The 23,781-nt window shown below is 37.1% G+C and overlaps 1 protein-coding gene across 2 annotated transcripts; it reads right to left on the bottom strand.

The window, feature by feature from the left end:
* Positions 1-3,549: 3,549 nt before the first annotated feature.
* stac (SH3 and cysteine rich domain) lies at positions 3,550-23,781 on the bottom strand. Of its 2 annotated transcripts, XM_077620986.1 has the most exons (12): positions 23,638-23,781; positions 22,537-22,569; positions 20,160-20,493; positions 15,711-15,844; positions 13,348-13,429; positions 13,160-13,266; positions 11,848-11,929; positions 11,398-11,468; positions 7,566-7,663; positions 5,831-5,882; positions 5,284-5,421; positions 3,550-3,991 (listed from the first exon to the last, which is right to left on the bottom strand). In XM_077620986.1, exons 1-12 carry the CDS (start codon positions 23,743-23,745, stop codon positions 3,893-3,895), a joined length of 1,338 nt encoding a protein of 445 aa, XP_077477112.1. In that variant the 5' UTR covers positions 23,746-23,781; the 3' UTR covers positions 3,550-3,892. The 2 variants fall into 2 exon arrangements, with proteins under 2 accessions (XP_077477112.1, XP_077477113.1); XM_077620987.1 differs by lacking the exon at positions 22,537-22,569 and having other exon boundaries at positions 23,638-23,772.

The raw sequence follows: 23,781 nt of genomic DNA, 5'->3' as shown, positions 1-23,781 counted from the left end.
AACATGCCACACTTTTTGACTCGGCATGACTTTTTGATATCTGGGTCATTTTCACATAATTCAGCAAATAACGGTAAAGATATGGCCCTGGACTTTCCCTTTATGTGTTACAAAGTTATAAAAATTAATTACTACTGCTTTGTTTGCCACATATTATACTACATTTGGCACCAATTTTAAGAGAAATCTATTTGAGACACAAATACATTGAGAGCCAGTTTATGTTGAATTTGTCCACTCCGTTAGATGTCCAGAATCTAGTGTCACAGTTTATAGGAATGAAAAGTCGGGTTATGATTTATTTGTTTGTCTCTATTTAGAATGTGTTGTTTAGATTTGTTTCAATAGTATTTTCACTCAAGTTGTCTTTGAGAAAAATGCAAAAGAATTGCAACTGCAAACAGTTTTACTGATGTACCTTTCATATCAGTTAGTGTGTCTTTACCGTTATCACATGAGAAATACACCAAAAAATTCACAGTAAATACACCAGGTGGCTGGTGTGGGAGAAGTACCAGGATGTTGTCAGCCATATTGTCAACGCCAGCTAAGCAGAAGCCATGAGAATGAAACTAAAACCAAGGTAAGGACCATACCTGTGAAATGTCGTAACAATTCCATGTCTTTACCGATGTCCTAAAAACTTGGTGAACATAATTACTTTGCTTTTTAATGAACTGGGCATGGTGTATGCATGCAGAACACTATCATTTACTGAGTGCCAAGAAATACCATCTACCAATGTCAAAGGCTGAGGTGGAATGTTGTGTCTTTACCGTTAATAAATTTTGTCTTTACCGTTATAAAAGGTACTGCTTTTCACATGAACAATGTTAAAATTGTTACATTTAATGATAACAATATACTTTATTAACCACAAGTGGGACTTTGTTCACAAGCTTTAACAGTAGAAGAGAAATTACAGTACAGTACCATAAACATTATTAAACTGTCTGTTAGATACAGAAACAATTTGGATTTTTAAATTTTAATTAATTATGTTTTCATTAAAGTTCCAGCTAAGATATTTCCAGGCAGTGCTAGTGTTGCTAATTAGAGATAATCAGAATGCTTGAATTGCATTTTGTAAATTATTCATTTTCTGAAAGTGTCTTTACCGTTATTTGCTGAATTATGTGAAAATGACCCATCTTCACTTTTACATAAAACGTCACACAAAAACTCACTCTCACAACACGCTCTCACACATACTCTCTCACATAGACACACAATCTTTCACCAGCAAGCTCTCACAGGGAAAATTACAGGTTGGCTCTATTTCTCTCACCCACACAAACGCAAATGAAGCGACGGCATCAAATTCAAAGAGTCACCCGGGAGAACCTTTAATCTTGATGATGCCGCAATCTTATTGGATTGCCTGGTGTTTTTCATGTGCAACGAAACGTCTCATTTTCTTTGAAGCTCCGAACAACAGCCAATGTTTGACACAATGCTTTCTTGTACGAATCGCAAGCAGAAATCAATATCATCATTTAATAATTCACCAGAATATGTGTGTCCATTTGTCTCTTTGTCTTAAAGAAGAGACTATGAATTGAGTTTAAAATTTAAAATATGTTTGAAATATAATGGTGCCCCCCAAGCCTTACATAACTTATCTGTAATTAAAATACATTTATGTGGACCACACTCGCCGAATACTTCATTTCTAGCTTAAATAAACAAAATGGTCCAATTCGGTTAACACAAATATTGTATAAATATAATTTGGAGTGGCCAATTAGCCTATTATGCACATTTTTGGGATGTGGGAAGAAGGCAGAGCACCCAGAAAAAACCCACACATGCATGGGGAAAACAAAGAAATGCCAAAGATGTTGCAATTTTGTTCAATTAAAAAGTTCAAAAGAAAATAAATTAAGACACATTTAATTATTGCTTGTGGCTTGCGATTGTCTTTAGTACTACAAGAAAAAAAATAGTATTACATTAAATCATGATAAAAATGTTGTTTCAAATATTGATGGTTTAAATTGTCATATCAACCCTTTAACAAAATAATACTATCAACTCATTTCAGGTGGGTTCAAATCCCAAAGAAATGTCAGAAAACTCCCAGACTAGTAAGAAGTTATTTTAATCCTTTACATACACTATGTACAATATTCTCATAGAACATTCAAATGAGCTGGTGGATTTAAAAAAAACTCTCACATTTACATACAAAAATAAAATTACTGGGTTCGCTGTGCTGAGAAAGACAAACCACACTATAAGTGGTCATATTTGAAATCGAAAAGTACATATTTCCCTCAACAAAACCTTCTCTACCATTAACAAAGCAGCAAAATTGTGCAAGATGTCAAATTAGAAACAATTGTTGACTTTGTTGGGATTTATATCTCAAATGGTTCATCTATATGCATGCACAATTTAATTTCCAACACTGTAGATTTACACACTTCTAATAGGTACAGTAAATCTGCCATCTGTTGGCATCCATAAGCAAATACAGGCATCAAGATGAGCTAATTGCAGAAGCAGATTTTAGAGCGCTTATTTAAGATTTTTATTCTTTTTTTGTCCATACCTCAATTGACCCCATGCCCTTTTAGTATTACATAATTTAGTTAACATATGCAAGCTTTACTGCATTCATTTTTGTATATTTTTAAAAAAATCTTGTTTATTTTACTTCTTCTTTCCACCCTTTTTCTTCCTTTTGCTTTTCTCTCAATAACTTCAAGACCAAAAATGTGCGCTATGCCCATAAAGCAAAATATGGTTGTTAAATCAACATTCTCCACTGTGTTTAATTTCCCGAGAGTCTCTGAAATAAAGTTATACTTGCTCAAAAACAACCAAATAAAAAATATTCATCTTGGGATTTTAACCTTTTCATTTCGAAATTACTTGTGGCAGTTTTACAGCTTTTTGCTAAAATGTGTATGAGAAGTGCACTATTTATTTTTGCCCACTGAACCCTGAAAATATAATCAAGACAAAAAGGTAAAGTTGGGGTATTAAAAAAATGATTCTTATCATTACTGGATCGGAACTAATTTGGTGTGGTAAAAAAATACTTAGATATATGTACATACATATGGAGAAGCGTTAAGGCTATGTGTATATGGTTGAGCAACAAAAACACAAGTTTTCAATATTCTCACCTCATTTTCTTAACCGCTTTATCTTCATAAGGGTCGCGGGGGGTGCTGGAGCCTATCCCAGCTGATTCCAGGCCAGAGGCAGGGCATCTTTAATATAGTGAAAACAAGAATTGTTTCTTATTCTGAAAATGTAGAACTGCCCGTGACCATTGTGATTTCTATTAAACTAATAAAACCTCTCTAAAATGATGACTTTAACCAATTAGAAAATAACACGCTGGAGAAAAATACATTCTAAATTTCTCTATAATATCATGAGCTTGGAAATATTTTTTTTCCTTCTTAAATTTCAAATTGCATATCAGTCAAATGAACTCTTTCACTGCCATTGAGCATCATCACGTCCAATCCTGGATCCTTTTGCCGCCCAATCTGATTGAACAGGAAGGGTGGCAGTGAATGAATGTTCGCTCTGTTTGTTTTTCACCGTTTAATTTAAATGAGTTCATCTCTAGTAGACGTCCAATCCATTTGAAGCGGGAATGTGAAAAAACATTCATTCGCTGCCAGTCATTCCACCTTCAAACGGATTGGACGTCTATCGCTGTCAATAGCAGTCAATGAGTTAAGACATGAAATCCAGTGATAGCAGCCAAACATAAAAAGCAGCACTTGCATTTGTCCTGCAAAGACCGTGGCTTTCTGTCCACTTTTGCTTACGGGAACATCACCATTTTCCGTTTAAGCGGTCCATAGCTTTGGCCTTGGGGGGTTGGACACCACCTCCTCTTACTCATTCTCTCGAGAGTATTTGCATCTCAAACCATGTCGAGGACGTCACAAGGCACGAAGCCTCGCTTCTTGCCGCTCGCCACCCTGATGAAGCCGTTGCTTTCGTCCTCACTGCTCACACAGATCTAGTGAGAGAAGGTCAAAGGTCAGGAAAAATAATGACGAAAACATAGTAAATAGTTGTATTTTTCCGCTGATGTAAAACAAAACTATGTATTTATCAAATGAGCTTTTTCCTGAAATTATCACGTTTACCCTTAAAATATTGAGGAGACTTAACAGTGGGCAGCCCAGCAGGTGGGTGGTTAGCATATCGGCCTCACAGTTCTGCGGTCCTGGGTTCGATCCCAGGTTGTCCTCAGTTTGCACTTGAGTGGGTTTTTTCTGGGTAGCCTGGTTTCCTCCCACATCCCAAAAACAATCAAGACAAACTGGATGGACACTCTAAATTGCCCCTAGGTATTAGTGTGAGCATAAATGGTTGTTTGTCTCCTCATACCCTGCGATTGGCTGGCCACCACCGGATGCCCGTAGCTAGCTGGGATAGGCTCCAGCACCCCCTGTGACCCTTGTGAGGATAAGCGCTTCAGAAAATGAATGAATGAATTATAAAATACATCAAATATAGAGCTGCTTTTGGCCTACATTCCATTGAAAGTGTACTGTTATTACAGTTTGTCCAGCAGAGTGCGCTCTCACTCTTTTCATGATGCAGTGCTTCATCATTTTAAGAATTAAAAAATATATTTATAAACCATTTTTCACTTTTTTTTTGTATACAATGCACTTTGTTACTTTACAATGATACATTATTATAATTAAATGAATTCATGTTGGAGGGGGGAGGGACCCCTGGGCACCGTATAATGTCACCATTGGTTTTGAATTGAATTTTTTTATTGTCATTATACAAGTATAATTTCCCATCCAAATTGAGGAAGCTTTTGACCCATGTGCTCTTACAAACAGTGACCCGGAACATTTTGTAAGACCTGTGTTCACTTTAAGTGATCACATTTTGAACCCAGAGAGTTTTTAGGAACAGGCCGATCTTGTACTTTGTGGCTTCATCGCCGCCAAGAGGGAGGAAGGGACGACTAATTAAAAGCGCACGCATATTTGACAGATAATCCCAATGCGGGGGCCAAAACATTTGTGATGAAATGACGCGAGGGCGGCCTTTTGGGAGAAGCAGAAGTTCTTCAAAGATAGCCAAGGGATATCAAATATTCTTTTGATATGATCATAAATGACACGGGTATAATGGGGTTTTTTGAGAGGTCGATAAAGGTCACTGCTTTCTGGAATCGAAATGTTTTGACTTCAATTTGTGTCCATAGTTGTCCTGATTTTGAAGTAAGATTCATAATTTGCAAATTTCCAGTAGTTTCTCTCTTAAGCAAACATCAACTAGTACCTGTCCCTCTTTCAGCGTGATCTGGCCCTGCTCCCTGCAGCCAATGAACGTCCTGTTACACCTAAAAACCTGGTCTCCCATCCTTAGCAGATGAGCGAAGGATGCCGGGAAGAAGCCGATCCTGTCCTCAATCACCCCCTGGAAATATCAAGCAGATGACAGTTGTTGTTCTTTTATCAGCCTAAGTGTTACCGGTGTTGCTTGTGAAATTCTCCAAAATGGGCCAGAAGTCTGTGTTTATCCACAGCCTGATGAGAATGAGCAGTGTTGAATGCACAATTGCTTTGCTCAGGGGTCTGCTCGCAGAACGCTGCCTTGTGCAGAGCCGTCTTTTATCAGTCTTTCTTAGCATTCTAACCACACAATCTTGCTTTTGTGTTTCTCTCATTTACTGCTTTGGCTCACACCTCAATTCATTTTACGGCTAGGTTCATTAAGTTGTAATTAAGGGAGAACACACACTTATTATTGCCTCGGAAAACTCAACCATTCATTCTTCATATTCGGATCAGGAAGTCACAAGGCGTGATGACAATTTAATGCTTACTTTCCACCAATCTTCATTGGATTCATCAACTAACAAAATTCGGTCTCCAGCTCTGTAATGAAAAAGAAAATAACAAAGAATTTGTGAGCCCAAAAGTAATTTTCCAAGCTAATGTCGTATTTAGTGGAATAACAAAACATAAAGTGCATAAAAATACTCCCAAGTAGAATACAACAATGGTGTCTGCTACAATATTTTCACTGAAAGTAGCCAGTACGGCCAAAAAAAGGTGTTTATCATCATTGTGTCATTCACACCAATTCGTTGTACTGCGATGAATTATTCCTTTCCAGGAAAATAGCAAATCACTCTACCGCATGCCATAATTACAAACATATGCTCAAAGTCAATGTTGGCGAACTTGAGTGCGTAAAAAAAAAACAGAAAAACTCTTCAGTGGAAAATGAGGGTTTTATATCATTTCTCTTATTTTCACCTCTTTTGATTGTCGGCGGATGTTGTTATTCTTATGATAATCACCAATACTGAAAAAACACAAAAGCACTATTTCTACATTTATAAAATGAAGTGAATGGTCTTGAGAAGAGGAAACTCTTGAAGGAGTTGGACTCCACAGTACTCATCATTATTACAATCAGCACATTGAAGTAATGATATAATCAAGCACAAGTGGATTTCCTCACTTTGAAGTAAAATTCATAATGTGATGAAGGCTTTATTTGCACCCTCATTTTTTGTTGCATGATTAAAATGGGTTAGAGACCCTTAAAATCATAGAAGTGTGCATGCATCAGAAATAATGCACTCTCATGTCCTGATATCGCTCTGAATAATTTGGTGCCAACAGGGAAAAATAAATGCTCGAGATGAAGGACTGCATATGATGAGTACCATTTTGTTTCCTGTTTTGAGGGTCTGCTCTAAAGTTCAGAAATAGCTGCATGCTATATGTCTGTGCACTTTATTTGTTGAGAACTGGAAAGTTTGGATGATACTGAACTTCCTATTTGCAAAGATTGGGCCAATCAATGCTAGTCGTTCTGCTATTTACATACAAAGAGGAAATTTTGAGGTACTTGCGAAATGTAATTAAATGCTAAATTTGACTCAATATTGTAAATGTACATTTCTTTTTTTTAATTTATGGTACTTTTAGAGTGATCCAATTTTTTTTAGTCCATCTCTGGAGGAGTTTATGGCGCTGGAGATTCGTGAACTAAATTTAGCCTCATCAAATAGCCTTAAATTAACCTTCATTATTTACATTCAGAGATCATAGTTATATATAATTTGATTATATTTCACTTCAACATGAACTTAAGTCTCCACGAGTGGTAAACTGTTAAGAGGTTGGTGATTGAATCCAGACTCAGTCCTTTGAAGGTGGAAAAGCATTACAGAAGTGAACTTTGATTCATGTCGTCCTTAATGTAAATGTGCATGGTTCAACTTGTTTGTCCATGTCTCAAGTCCAGACCTAAATTTAGGTTTAAGAAAAACCAAAACAATCTGTAGTGACGCATGACGCAACTCTTTTTATTAATTGTTTGCATGTCTAGCCTCAAATACACTAGACACTTGATTATTTTCCTTTTTTTATAGTCTCTTATACTATGGTGTGAGACGAACAAATCAATCAAACAAATGAACACGATTCATGGCGAACATGCAGACGATCATTTGGATCACCATGACTCAACCTAATTGTCATTTGCAGTCCTTAGAAAGCTGTTACATGTGCTCGTGACAGCAGATACTGTGCGTGTAAACCAACCTCATCTCCAGGTCATGGCTCTCTTGAGCAGTAAAATTGTACAAGGCCACATAGGTGTTGAGCTGGAGTGCATCTTGGGGAATCTGGCTGTCTTCCAGCTGGATACACACACAGCAACAAGGACACGTGAATTGATTTTCAGAGGCGGGTTCAACAAACTACCTCAGGGGTGGGCACACCAATCCTCGAGGGCCACCATGAGTGCAGGTTTTTTGTTCCAACTGATCCAGCACAGAGTGTTTAACCAATGAGATCTCTGCAGAAAACAAGAAGCACCTGCCTGCAATCCACTGATTGCACCAAATTGGTGAATAGGTGGCCTCTCTAATGGGTTGGAATGAAAACCGCACCCACTGCGGCCCTTTGTGGAATAGTTTGCCCACCCCTGCACTACCTGAACACAACCAACTTCATTTGATTACATTCATACCTGTCAACCTCTGCCGATAACTGCCCTTATAAATGATTATGATTCCCCTTACAAACCCCCCAAAAACTTTACAAACACCGTACGAGTCGTACGGTGTTTGTAAGGTTTTTTGGGGGTTTGTAAGGGGAATCATAATCATTGGTTGGTATGTACATTACAAACAGAAACCATGCCAAAAATGATATGTCACGTGCTAGAGTTTGAGTCTTAAACATACTATTGTAGCATACTAGGTTTGGATAAACATAGCATATCCAAATTTGTGTATATTTGTATACAACCAGGCTTCACTGGATTTTCCATGCCTTTTTCTTAGAAGGAAATGGAATTTTGTTTTTGTTTACAGTACAGGCTAAAGCATTCCTCCTCTTGTATTACATGGGGGGAACATATTCAAAATTTGATTCCTGGTGAGCGATAGTTGTGACTAGCGGCAAGCAAATCAAATTGAATTTTAATGGTTGTTAATTAAACTTGCATAGGGTATATTGTGTTATTTCAAAAACATGTATTTGGACATGACATTTTGGGTCATGTAGGCCAGAATATTAACATCTGGTATGTAGGTGTGGCTTAAATGTGTACCCCACGTCTTATTTTTGGGGCAGTCTCAGTTTGTTAGTTTTGTTATTGTTGTTCTTCTTGGGGAGTACACTAACTAAAACAGCTTTTCCTCTGTAAATAGTGGACTGATCTGAATGAATCATTGTGGTATACTATAGGGGTATATATGCAGTGAGGTTTGGAGCCTAAATGTTTATATATATATTTTGTTTTAGATTGATTAATGTATTTAATTAATTGCCGATCCTCTGTTACTTATAGATGGACAACAATGGAATTCAGTACGTATATCCTATGGATGTTTACACATTTTATTTCTTTTTTGATAGTTTATTTTTAACTCATTACCCACCATTGTATTTTTATATATATCTTGAAAATATTTTTTATGAATACCTCAATAAAGCAATAAAAACAAAAGTAATAAAAACTAAATTATCTCATTGTATTTAAGTCATTGCCTGCCATTGACAAATTTAGAAATCCAATTCATTGAAACTGGGAAAACAAATTGTAAAAGCTCATTGTTATATCTATTATTCACTGCCAGCTTCTCTTTCCAAAATAATTCCGTATATTTAGAAGTGAATTCATATATCTATGCTGATGGAAAAAATACATCTGTTTCCATTGCCATCATAAGTCCAAATATAGCCTTGGCACACTTGTGCATGGCACTCATCATTATGTTGGCGTTAATCTGATAAACAAATGAGCTGCGAAAGGTAGAATGTCATCTGTTTCTTTGGATCAGAAGCACAAGAAATCCAATCTAAGGAGTTAAATAGGATGTGTTTAAACAACAATTTCTCAGATATGCATTGATCCAATTAGCACTTGCAAACAAAAACAGTTTTGTTTTGTTTTTGCTGTCGTCTGATCTATCACAGATACCTCGAATGCAGAGCTTTTCTGTTCCATATCACACTCATTTGTGCTTTTTTTTGTTGCAAAGAAAATGACAGTGGCGTATAGAAAACACGTTTTTTTCCAGATGGCAGGACTTGGCGTTCCTTGAGGCGCCAGGTAGTAATGAAGCTATGTGTCATCCACAAGGACTGGCTGATAGATGAGAAGGAAGCAAGCACAAGGCAAACTGCCTGTGTGGCCTCCGGGGATTGAAATAAAAACGATAAAATGACATCAAATGGCAAACGTTTATCGGAGTTGACGAAGAGCTACTTGGCAGCCTCGCTGCGATGGGGGTCACAATCGTGCGAAGGAGAGTACAGTACAGTCAGTGCAGCTCTACGCGTCTTGTTTATATGTAAATGCAGTGGCGGGCCGGCAGGGCCTTCAAGGCCTTCTCTGCTGGCCTAAGAAATATCTGAATCATATATTATATTTTGTCCATCAATACTTATTAAATAATTCCAAATTGTCTGTTAGCTTCCTTTCCTTAATTTTTAATGAAATTTGACAATTCGAGTCACCTGATTTTGTGGATCAGTTGATACCAAGTACCGAGCCGATAGCTTGGAAATGCGTTCGGGAGGGAAAAATAATATGTCTAATTGTATTTTTTCAAAATTGGAACAAAAATATCCAAAAAGTGGGTTATTAGTGAAATTGTTTTTTTGTTTTTTGTTTTTTTCTTTTGCAAATGAGTTGTGCAACCCAAAATAAGGTTGCGAACATGAAATGGAGATATCTTCATAGTGATTTTCTTTATTTTTATGCACTCTTTCTTCTCCAAAGTTTGCTTCTCTAATGGTAATACAAATATAAAGAATACATGTATGTATTTTTTGCAATATACCTCTGGATTATTTCATTTTTAACACACAAAAATGCAATGTGATTGAGCTTTCTTGACTTTTTAATTGTTGCTGGACATTTTCTCTTTATTTGCCCAAGTTTATCAAAAGCACAATTTTTTACGCCAGTGTCTAATTTTTGGTGCTGAAATGACCAAAAATTTTGATTGACATCTATTATACTGCTCATATCTCAAAAATTGATTGAACAAAGAGTTCGGGGAAAAAAAGCAGGTCACGTAACTTTGTTGTTGGAAATCAAAGTCTTTACTCTAACAAAAATGTAAAAAGATGTTGTCACATATCGAGTTTACTATGTTTATATGTATATATTTTTTGTCATGAATTTTCTCTGCTGATAGTCTTAGTAAAATGATGCATTTTAATTGCAGGCATTTTCCAGCAAAGCCTCCATCTGTCAGCGCCTTCGCTGGAGCTAATGGACCTGTCGGCGATCGCGTTAACAGGACGCCGCCAGCTGTGCTCGGCCTAGTGAATGCGCGATGCGTTCGAGTCTCATCCCCTCTGAGAAACGAGCGGACGTTTGTGTATTCGCCTTGTATGGTTACTATTTGTTCATTTTTATGTTTGCCCAAATGTCTGTGGTCTATTTTCCACTGGCAACGAGGATAGACATGCAGAACTAAAAAAGTGAGCTAAAAAATGCAGTCATCACACTGAGAAAACTCCCAAAAAGGTATGTTTTTAAGGTTCCAATGAGATTTTCATCATCTTCACCCTACAGGAGATGATGATAAGATATTCAAAAAGAGATTTTTTCTGTTGCCCCACTTGAGTTGTCTACTGGCGGGATTAAAGTAGCAGAAGTCCTGCAGAGCCAAACAGTGAGGTCAAGCCTTGGCTCTATCAGTGCAGGCCAGTCGTGCTTGTGTCAGCTTCAATTTGATTTGTTACCACAGGAAAAAGAACTTTTCCCTCCATTTCCTGGGAACTGAAGCGGTAACGGCAGAGGGCATTGAAGACGAGATGAGGTAGTATGTGATACAGCATTTTTATACCCGTGTATAGAAACGACCCATTGATTTTTTTTTTTGTAACTGTGCGCCAAGAAATTTCTTACCTGAAAGTTACGGAGTGTTCTTTCTGGCTGGATGTGGTAGTGCACAGCCCCATTTTCAAGAACCGTAAAAACTGAGGGGATATAGACACATAATGATGCAGATAAAAGAGTAAAACACAATTAAATTGAGGACTATATAGCGCTGGTTGATACATTGTACAAAGCAATGCATTTTGTTATATTAAAACTTAACTGGCTGGGATTTTAGAACTGTTTCTTCATGTACAACTTACAAATTTTAATAATATTTAAAGGATTAAAAAAAAATCTGAAAGAAAAGACATAGTAACCCCTTGAGAGAACACCTGGTGATTGTCATTCAATGATTTTTCTTTGAAAAACCTGCCTATTATACTGGGAAAAACCCTAATTTGATGTACCGTAGAATTCTGACAATAATGAATGTTGGCATTTTTTTTTCCACTGGTATGTCGCGACATAGCGACTCACCATCATCGCTGTGTTTTCTTGACAGCGCCTGTCGACTGGTGTGAGCCACCGCTTCCTCTGGAACGTTATCCAAGTCAATGGTCTGCAAAGAGAAATGGGTAAGATTTTCATGAGTCAATTTAATTGGAAAAGTCTGAATATTCATGATCTCTTGCAACGGAATAACCGCCAAGCGTCAAAGTCGGAGCTAAGTTTAGTGGTGGCATGTCATGATTTACAAAAAGGTTTAATTGCCGTGTACTCTATCAGTTATGAATCAACCAATCACATTGAAATTCATGTTTAACTGCAGGCAGCATGCAACAGCATACCCAGGCTTCTGATTAACCATAAATACAAGTTCATTTCTAACAGTAGGCTTCCTAGTATTTTTGTTATATTCTGTAGAATCTCAAAACCTAACAAATCACAATATTTGTGAAATATACATACGTATAATTGGAAAATTGAGGATGAAAATGACTTATGTTGGTGTAGAGATGTAGACAGTGTTTCCAAGAATGCATAATTATACTATTCCATAACACATAAAGCTGCATAAACAGCCTGGACCAAGTCATTATATTTTGAAGAGAAAAAAAATCCAGGCTTAACACGTGGAGCAAAGAAAGGACAACTGTGACACACACCAATAGCAGCCTTTGCAGCCTAAGTGTGATCTAAGGGTCTACTTGGAGCCCCTCACAAAGAGAAGCATGCCTTATAACTGATGACTAAACTTATTCCAACTTGAGTACAAACAGTAGTAAACACACTATTAGCGTTCTAAGTAAATCAGGTCTCAAATAATTCTCAGCCCTCTGTATAAAACCACCACGTTTACACGCAGAGATGCATTTATGCAGGGGTTATAATAAGTTCAATTCATGTCAGGGCTGTAACATGAGCATTTGCACAACGGCTCCTTGCTTGGAAGGTAATGCCTTTATTGGTAGTGTTTATGGCTGCGCAGTGGTGGTATCTATTTGCTCCATCAGCTACAACATGTCAGAGGCAGAGGGTCCAAATATACAAAGTGCCTGAGGTGGACCAACAGTCAGATGCGTGAAGCTTGACGGTGTAGTGTCGGGTAAGGAGAAGGAGAAAGATAAATGCCATGTTTAATAACTGCATGCTTTGTAATTATAGTGAGACTTTAAAAGTCTATAAATGTGCTCCTGTTGATTAAGGCAGCACAGTGGAAGTGTGTTTCTAATAGATGCATTTGGTCAATCTAAAGTGCAGTGGAGTCTCATGTGGTTCATCTGTATTTGATCCTCAGATTAGTTTCTTGACACAGCAAGAGAAAATAGTGAACTCTTAATTGCCTTACTGAATTTCTGTGTGGAGACTCCGAGCTACTGGCCCGCTTGGCCTTTTGAGCTAATGACGTCCCAAACCTGAGGGCCTCGTAGACTGGGTCCACTTTATTGCCACAAGCTATCATAGAACAAAAGATATCTCAAAAAGCAGTTCAAATTATTGGATAATGATCTGATTTGGTAGACGTAGGCCACTCACCAATAGGCATGACTTCCTTAATGCAGCCATACTGTTCTTGGATCAGTAACGGTGAGCTGTAGTACCGCCGGAAACCTTTCGGCTGGGACACAAACACAATTATACAGTCCTTGCATAATATGGTTAGGATAATATTATGATGATATGACAGCACCATGCTTGTAGAAATCATTGGTTTGTTAAGGTAAAATCTCACAAGCATTTCAAATCGTTCAATCGTTAATGTCCAGTCCGTTTCATTAAAAAAAAAAAAATTATAATCATAACGTAGTTAAGCAGGCAAACTTTCACAGCTGAACTGGTTACCAGTCACCAACTGGGGGATATTATTGATATGTCTGTTTTATCTATGCTATATTATGGACGATAATGATAGAATTTGAAACTCCATCTATTCTGAAAGTTTGATGGCAAACTAAACCAAAACAGTTAATGACAAGGACTGATGAAAATAGCAGCAGACCAAAACATTGGTGCAAATGGAGTCATAGAAATGGTCTCAGTCGCTGAGCAAGCTAATGAAGAGGCAAAGGCAATGAGCACTCGGAACTTCACTTTGGCATAAATTGACATTATATGTGAATTAAAAAGAATGTGAATGATTACAGCCTGAAATCATGCATGACCGTAACGAATCATCCGTCCAAATCCAGATGGCTATTGGCACTGGGGTGAAAAAAAAGTGGGAGATTCCATTTGCGTGACCTCAAATGGGGAGACCAGGACTAAGAGTGGATCCGTGACAAAGTCCTTTATTATTTACCTGGTTGATATTTGATCTGAGATAGTTTGCAGTGACTGGTATCGAACAACTTACTATCTTACTTTCAAATTTGTCAGTATTCGGATCCCTCCATTACTGCAATTTTGGGGTTTCTTGAAAAATATTCCGAGTTAATGCAACTGAACTTTCGTCAAATGTCAAATCACACGATAAATGGATTAGTATTATAATTCCAAAATTGAGCTATATGATCTTGTAAAAGCCATTTGCACTGAATTATCAGTACCCTGTTCAGGTTTTTCTAAAATTGTGTCCACTGAGCGCAATGACGCAACAGAGGTCCTCTTGCTTGGGGAGGGTTCTCAGGCTGGAGGGAAACAAGCATGCCCGCAGAAGCGTCCCAAGTTTATAGAGTCCAATTTAGAGCTGAATCCCGCTGGGGAAACTTTGTCCGCTTTAACCTTTCAACCTCATTTTCCACTCCTGAGAGCCAATCACATCATTGCTCCTTCCGCTCATCCCTTCAGCAGAAAGGCGCTACAGCAGGATGTACCGCATGAATTACTGCTATTAGTACGGTATTTTCCGCACTATAAGGCGCACGTAAAAGACTTCAATTTACTGATAGGCCGGCAGTGCTCTTTATAATCTGATGTGCCTTATATATGGATCAATATTGGTTAATCATTGTATAAAATTCCCTTTAGCACAGCTCTCGTTGATGTTTAAATGAACCCCTACTACAATTGCTACTTCTATAACCCCCCTACTACCTCAGCTCCTTCTAGTGGATGAATAACACAATCCCCTTCCACTACTACTGCATTTTATAATCCCCAGATTATGTATGAAACAAATTTTAAAATAAGCCATTCATTGAAGGTGCGCCTTATAGTGCGGAAAATACGGTATATTAAAATAGTAATAATAATTGCCTTCAAAACAATAAAAATAGATTATTATACTATCATATTTTCATATATTATCCAAGTTTCAGCATAGCAGGGTACATTTCAATATATACAGTATTTGAGATTAATGGTGTTAGAATCACTTTTTTAAAAACTATAATTTTCACGAAAAATAGTGACTATCGCCCTGAGGGTTGAGGCCAATCATTACACTGGCATGAACATGATGAAGCCCTCTCAGGGGCTCTCATCGATTCTGCGACGTAAATAGGCTGGCGGTGACGTCGGGCTGGGGCCGAGCAGAAGAGGTCAGAAGTTTTGTGTCGGTGTCGTGCTTTGTGACAATTAGCGAACAGATTGATTGGCAGAGGGATGATATAATGATGATGAGGAGGATGACGGTGACGGTTGGATCGGAGTCACAGATGTACTGCGCTCACACATACAGTGGAGTGTCATTTCTGAATAAGCGCGTTCTGGTAGGGAATAATCTAACCGTCAATATTAATCATCATCTTTTTATTCATCAATATTTTTAATAAAACTCGTATTAAAGCATCAGAACGGGATGAATGTGCCCCTGCACTATGAGTGTTTATTCAAAACAACTATTCAATTCTATCATAGCTGATGCAGGAAATGTAGTCCAACCTGCCTTACTGATCAATAGTTCCAGTGTACATGGGCCAACGTGATGAAGCAGATGTGATGAAGGACAGAGATCTTACCAGTTTGCCCATGCAGCGCTGCTGTCCGACGCCATTCTCGCACTTATGATGGAGGCTCATCTTACAGGCTTTGCAGCGCAGGCCGTGTTTCGCTGTGTTGCCTGCCAAGAATACCACGTGTTTTGCTGTGGTACCTGAAAAACAGAAATGCACACAATGATGATCGATTAAGACCGTCTGGGACCGGTTTCGGCCAATAATATTTGTATCGGTGCATCGCCAGGGAGAAAAATAAAATAAAAATGTCTTGTGATGTATTGGATCGTCTTGTTTTAAGACGTTCTCAGAAATTGTTGGGCAAGGAAACAAATAGGCAACGGAAATCAAATTGCCAAGCTCACGTCATCACCACCTTTGCACCTTCAAATTGCAGCTTCTGCAGCTTTTCTTAGCTTTAAGCAAACCTGTGAAAAGTGACACGCAGAGCTTTCAAAATGTGACAGGTCTTGGAAAAAGTGACACACGCTAAAAATGTTGCGTTATTCTGTTGAGATGTTAAACACTTAACTTGCACCACTTGGTAACACGGGAAAATTGCGCCTTAAATAACCTGATTACACGCTGTAGAATAGTCTGTGACAACAACATCGCCATATGCTGTATTTAAGAGGTTCATTTTCAAATATGGTTGACTAAACTAAGATCAAAATTCAGCCTACATTACCCATAATTATTGGTAGTGTTAAAGAAAAAGGAGGTCACTTTGTTTAATTGTTGTGTCTGGAGTTATGCATTGATTGATGGATGCTCTGGTCATGGGAAAATGTGCACATGCAAGGGCATCATTGATTGAATGCTAAGACCAACCGTATGTATACATGTACATCTATGTGTATGTATATATATATATATATATATATATATATATATATATATATATATATATATATATACGTATATATTTCACCAACACGCATAGTTATTTCAATATTTATTTATTTATGTATGTATTTATTTATATATACATATATATATATATATATGTATGTATTTAATTATTTAATTATTTTTTACCTATTTATTTATGTCTAAAATGTCTTTTCCTGTGTCTGTATTCTCACCCTCTTGCTACTGTGACTATGAAATTTCCCGAATACGGGATGAATAAAGTTATCTAATCTAATCCAATTACTGTTGTCATTTTAGATAAGAGGTAAGAAATTGTTTTCCTTTAGGTGTCAGTGGGAAATTGCAAAATTCAAATACTTCATTCATGTGCTGTTGTTGCTGTTGTTCAGCCTCCGCTTCTGTGGCATCAGTGAGACAGAAAACCAAGAGAAACATGATCTTAGTTTCAACCTGAGCAGGTGACACAGATCGCTTTGACACAATGTGTCAGCACAACCAAAACAACCAGGATCATTTTTTTAGGTCACTCTGAATCAGGTCACATAAACGGAGGTCAATTGAGGTCGCAACATCATCGATCTTGACTACAAATAATGCAAAGGGGTGAGCTATTGTTTCATGGTAATAATAAAACTGAGACATTGAAAATGATAGATTTTTTGACACTTTTACACTCAGGTATAATACAAGACAACATCTGCCAAAGTGATTTACTGTCAATATAAAGTCAGTGTATGGCATGTCACCACAGTCCATATACATATTCGAATACGACTGTCAGGTAGTTTGGACGAGAGAGTTATAGTACACTCGTGCCTTTGTCACACTGCTGTCCATCAGCTTGTTTGGTCTGACTCACTCTAGCATGCAAAACAGAACAATACGCCTCCATGCTACCAGATTAGTGGATCACAAACTGACAGTTGGGCTATGGAAGGCGGGCTGGGGAGGACTCTGATGTGTGTTTGCGTGCACTTGTACTAATCTATTGTGAACGCTATTGCTTCAGTACAACTAACTTAAGACGTGCCTGTTTTTAGTTTGAAAAATCTAAATTCCTAAACTTACATGAATACTCTTAATCACACCATTGAATCCCTACCAAAGTCTAGTCGTATGTGAGGCATTACACCAAAATTATGCTTTTCAAAACTGCAGAGATGTTTGAAATCTGATTAGAAATGGCAGTTATCACATTTTTTTTACTTCTCATTTTCATCTCCTTTAAATGAGAGATTATCAAATGTAGAGAATGTTTAAGAGATCCATGGGCATGTTTGCCTTGCAATGTTTTTAGCAACCATTCCTTTTTCCCCTAAAAATAAACGCGGTCAACTATGATTTTAGGTTCCAAGGTGAAAGTTTTTAAGGTGGGAGTTTATTTATAAACCACCACACCATTTTAAACACATTATTTTGTCAATGTGCAAAAAGTGCATATTTAGGTTAATCAACTGACTTATCATTCACTGAAATACTGTGTTTTACTAGTTAAAATATCAGTAGCGTGTATGAATGCATTTCAATACTACTATTATGATACATTTTAACACGTTATAGAAATGAATTCTCCTTATATTTTTACTCTCACAATTGTGTGGCATCATTCCGAAGTCATCCCATCACATCAATTTCTGGATTTCAACCTTTCCCAGATCACAACTTTGTTTTTGTTTATTTCTCACATGTTCATGGCACGGCCACATATTGATCCATTAATCCCGTGGTCTTATTTCACACCCTGATTCCACCCGTGAAAATCTACCTCCCCCGCTTCCTTTTCTACTTAGGCACTTACTTCTGCAGCTATCTGCCATTCTGTAAACTAATTAGTTCCCTTGACTGCATTTTCGCGCCTCCTCGATAGGAAAAATAATTTGATTCACAAATCTTTTGTGACATTTTCTGTACTTTTCAATGGCACAAAAACAGTATACATCCTCCATTGACAAGGCATCATACCCATAAAACGTTTTCTGAAAAGTAATTTAAAAGGAAACGCCATCAAATCCATTAAAGTCTTCCATAATATGACAATAATAAGTGAACATTAGACTCATTTTCTGCACTTATCCCAGTTTTACAGGTTTAAATCGACTAAATTACTATTATTCCAAGCGTTCCCCAGCTGTAAATTACATTTCACACTCAGTCAGACACACAAACACGTCCTTCGCCCACATAGGTGTTTATTTAATTAGCAACTCGCTCCAATCCATAACAGCCTTAGTCGGTATTTTTATTATAGACGAGTACATGTAACTAACTTTTACTCAGAACCAAGAAAAATTGTCTTTCCATTAAACACTTTAAACAGAAGAAGTGGAATTGTTGTTTTAAAAAAGCTTGATTTGTGTTGTTTTCTTTTCAAGTGCATGTGTAATAATCTAATAATTGTGCATCAATAACGGATGGCGTCTCATATTTCTAGATTTATATATAATGACATGTAAAGGAACAGGTGGGCTTTGAAAATGGCTAATCTTTATCTTTAGAGATGACATTGACTATGTAAGATTTAATTTACTGTTAACAATGATGAAACATTCCCAAATTATAGAAACTAAGGATAATATGTTCACTTGAAAACCTTTTAAAGAACATTAACTTTAGTTTGGGAATTCACAAACAAGTGTGAATTTCACTTACTTAAGAAGCTTATGATGTACAAGATTTAAAGAATAAGTCTATTGAGATTTATTATACTTTGCAGGATGTGCACTTTGGAGAATTTAGATTCATTAAAGGGATAACACAAAATTCCACACACCTGCTCCCCCTTTCACACCGGAGACCTTCTATTGTTACCGTGTCACATGACATACGGAAGAGAAACCTTTTAATTGCGCCCAAATTAAAGGGTTTTATCTAAGGCTGTACTTTTATTGTCAAGAGGTTAGCCATTGAATGCAGAGGTTTTTTTTGTGGTGATAGCAAGGTTAGAATTGTCATTTTCTTTAGTGTTGACCTGTGAAATTTTATATACATATGTAAATAATTCTTCTAAGAAATACAAATCAAATTTTAAAAAACAACCTGTAATACATAAAATAAATCAAAAAATAAGCATAAATTCAAATGCGTGCGACCCATGAATATTTTGCCCTGGTATTTTTTAAAAAATGTATCTATTTTATTTGTGTTGTAAATCTTCTGACCTCACATAACCTTTGGCTGTCATTGGCAGCAATAAACGTCCAATCCATTTGAACTGGGAGGGCCTCAAAGCAATCGAATGATGGCTTTCAGTCGTTCACAGTTGAAATGGATTGGCTGCATGTGGGCGCAATCAATTTCCTTCTTTTACTAACTGCCATCGATAATCTCTGACCTGGGATGGCAGTGAATGAGTTAACTTAATGAAAACTTTTCCACAGATGTCCACTGAAGATACCTTTATCCCTAAAACGCTTAAGACTTTTACCAAAACGGCATATAGTACCTAAAAGCTGACAATGTGGAACAATGTTTTCCATTTGGATTGATTTTGATTCTATTGTGGCTTAACCAATCCATCCATGTAGAGTCCATGTCTTAGATATGAATAATTATCTTAAATATATTACTGATGTATCAAAGGAACAAGTGTAGACCCCTTACCTACGATCATGTGGTTGCAAACGTCGCAGAAGGTGGGCTTCTTGAAAATGTGCTCCATGAAACAGTGTCCGGCCGAGTCCACCTGCAGAGGGTTGCGCGTCTGGGAGCGAGACGTGGGAGGGGGCGCGCTGGGTATGGCAGGGGGCACAGGTGGGATAGACGGGCCGGTGTTGTGCGGTGGCGCCATGCCGATGGTGTACATGTGGCCTGTGCTGCCGCTCACGTCGGAGAGCAGCTCCGTTTTGGTGTCGCCGCTGCTTCGGAAGAAGTTGTCGGCACTCTTGCTGCGGATGCTCTTGGTTTTGAAGGACAAAGAACGCTTGAGCTTCTGGAGCTGGAAGGGAAATGCTTTATAATTAGTTAAAATGGCGCTTATGAATTCACTATCTTCTTATACAGCATTTTGCTAGTAGACACTGAGGGCAGCACTAGAGCATGCAATTAGATAGGAAACTATGTTTAAAAAATGTGTTTTAACTTGAGTGTTAAATATTTTCTGTTATTTGTGTCACTATTGTGTGGTGAGAGTCATACAGGACTTTTTTAGATTAGATTAGAACTTTATTTTATCCCGTATTCAGGAAATTTCTTGGTTGCAGTAGCAAGACAGACATAAGACACACAAGACATTGTAGACCTAGGTAAGAAACTGGAGCCACACACAGGAAGTCCATAAAGTGGGGACTTTCTGCAGACTGAGACTGAGGTTACCAAACAGTCCCTCAATAGTCTGGAGGTTTTAAAGATCATCTTCCTTGCCTAGATCCTCCTACCGATTTCAACAGGCCCACAGGTCCTACCTAGGCCAAGACCCCCAAAGAAATAGTACTTCATAGAAAGTTAACTGGTGATTGAACATAAATAAAATTATAGACAAATAATAGACATTTTTGGATACACATTTTCTAAATGTGGTGATATTTTTATGATTATGCACTCAAATTTAGTTGACCTGTTCACTATGGTTTGTCAAATTTATTAATTTTGGGATGCTTTCATGCGCAGATACTTTGCAAACTTTTAGAAAACAGCAAAAAAATGTTTTAAAAGTGTTGCCTGTTTTTTAGGAGTAGCGTGTTTATGTGAATGTTTAATGAATGATAGTTGGAATGGTTGCTTTGAATTTTTGGAACATGCTTCATGACTTCTATGGGGAGTTTTAATCTAAAATTTTATCAAGGTTGACTATGAAAAATTGATTGCTTTAGCAATTCTAATCTAATTTGAAATATCTGCAGTTTTCAAACACTCACCAAAACAAAAGTGCAGTACGAACAGTCAAAAATATAGATTTTTTATTCACTAACAACCTTTTATTTCATCACCTCCTGCTTCAGTTGCTTTATAAGGAATCCCTGCGCTGCTATAATAAGATTGAAAGGCTCTTATCTGGCGGAACTGATTCAATTTTGATGTAATTGAAGAGTGGAGAATAACTCCTAATGAGCCTTCGTGTCCCAATTAGGCTGCACAATACTGAGAATAATTTGTTTGCATCTGCAAGTGAAGATTATAGTCATTTCATGTTATATTGTGACAAATAGTGCCAAATGCCTATCACTGGAGCTGTTGTGGGAGAAAGATCAATAAGTCCTGCGGGTAACAATTAATCAATTTGGCACCCACACATACCAGTGGTTGATGGTCATAGTCATTAAGGCTTTTTTTCCCTACAAATACAAACCTAAAAAAATACCTGTGTTATATCATGGGGGATAAATCCCGATACTAAGACAATTGTCTGATTAAGATGACATAAAATAGAATACATTTTTACTATGTGACATTCCTTAAAATACAGCAGTGTATATTGTGTTTTGCATAACCACCTGTAATCTTTTATTAAGAGCAATTATCCTTGGGATCAATTTTACTATAACATGTTAAACTCTTGCAAAAAAATTTGCGAATTTTATTTTTAGATATTCACCAATGAAACATTAAATAAGATTTTTTTGGTCGGTAAATCATGACAAAGCTACATATGTTTCCAAATATTTCAAATTGAACCCAGAGATAATAGGAGACTTTAGGGTTTCTTACTAGCAGCCTTTTTAACATGAAGCATGAGAACTTAAAATTGAAATGACATTTCAAATGAAAAATGAAATACAATTGAATACATTGAGAGTAGTCAAGCCATTTTTTTGTTTTACTATGTAGATGCCCTGCACATTGATAAATACATAATTTAACTACTGTATAGTATGCTATGATGTACTAACCCTCCTGTATGTTGAATAAAAATAAAAATAAAGAGAAATAAAATATATATACAGCAAAAATGGAGGTTAGTAATATTTTATTCTATTTTTTTGTGCATAAACAGGAGGGTTAGTACTGTGGTATACAACGTGCAATGATCATGGCATCTCACCTTGCGTTTGGGGTGTTCGATCCTCTCAGCAATCTTACAAGAAGAATAAAAAAAACCTCCACTTTTATTCAACTTATTCCTTAACAGGGCAGGTTGTATAACTATTGACACTTTTCCTTGTGGTCTTATGTATAGTCTCATTTATAGGACAGGTATATTTAGATGATTTACAGCCACCACCAAAATGACCACTCTAGTTGGTCCTTGTGAACTTGGATTATTGCGCTATGGTATACTGCTTCAGTGAAGTTTATCCTAAAGTTAGAGCTTAGTTGGAGCTATTTTAGGGTCCCCACTTTGAAATAAACCCCGAAAAGACCATTTATAGTTTAGAAAATCCTGCTTTGGTTTGCAACATTCAATCTAAAGACCAAAAACTGTCATTTACATGAGTAATAACAATTCTTAGACTAAAATGTGAATTAACTATTGATTGTTGTGGCTGTAATTTGTACTGGCATGACAGTAAACTGGGCAGTGGTTCACTTAATGTGTGGGTGTAACACATTAAACAATAATTTAATTATCAGAAGGCGCAATAAGAGGCAAATTCCGACCTACAGGTTATGCTATTGCATCTAATTGTGTAGATTATTGCATTTGAAGTGAATTATTTATTTTCAGGAATGAAAACATCACAGACGTAATAAGGGTTTGAACGGATCCACAACACAACAACTAATATACGATTATAACATATAGTATGGTATATATAGTTACAATATATTTATCTGTGTGTGAGCAAAAATAAATAAATAAATTGAGGCACTTGTAGCTTATTTTGGAAGAAAATGCCACTAAATCAAGCTTACACTAATTTATTTTTACTTCATCGGAAGTCAACAGATTGTCACAACTAAGTATAAAATATTCCCACTTTGCTTAAAACATTCATTTTCTGAACCGCTTGGTCGCGGGGGGTGCTGGAGCCTATCCCAGAAGACACTGACCACCAGGCATTGGACACCCTGAATTGGTGGCCAGCCAATCAGTGCTTAAAACTGAATATTTCCATTTTTTTTTTACCATACGACTTTAGCTGCCATTCCATCACTTTTCTAAAGCTTTAAAAGACTTTAAAGTGACACTGAGATTTCTTACCTTTGTTTCCTGATTGGACGTGTTGCTTGGGGATTTGGGAGTCTCATTCTGCTCGTCCTCTTTTCCCCCACTACTCTCGTCCTGGGATGAGTTGGCCGGCGGGATCATGATTTCAAATTTTAAATGCTAAAAAACTGATTTTTT

Source organism: Stigmatopora argus, chromosome 15, assembly GCF_051989625.1.
Source record: "Stigmatopora argus isolate UIUO_Sarg chromosome 15, RoL_Sarg_1.0, whole genome shotgun sequence".
Taxonomy (NCBI): domain Eukaryota; kingdom Metazoa; phylum Chordata; class Actinopteri; order Syngnathiformes; family Syngnathidae; genus Stigmatopora; species Stigmatopora argus.
Note: the sequence above shows the minus strand (reverse complement) of the source record. Positions and strands in the feature narration are given on the sequence as shown.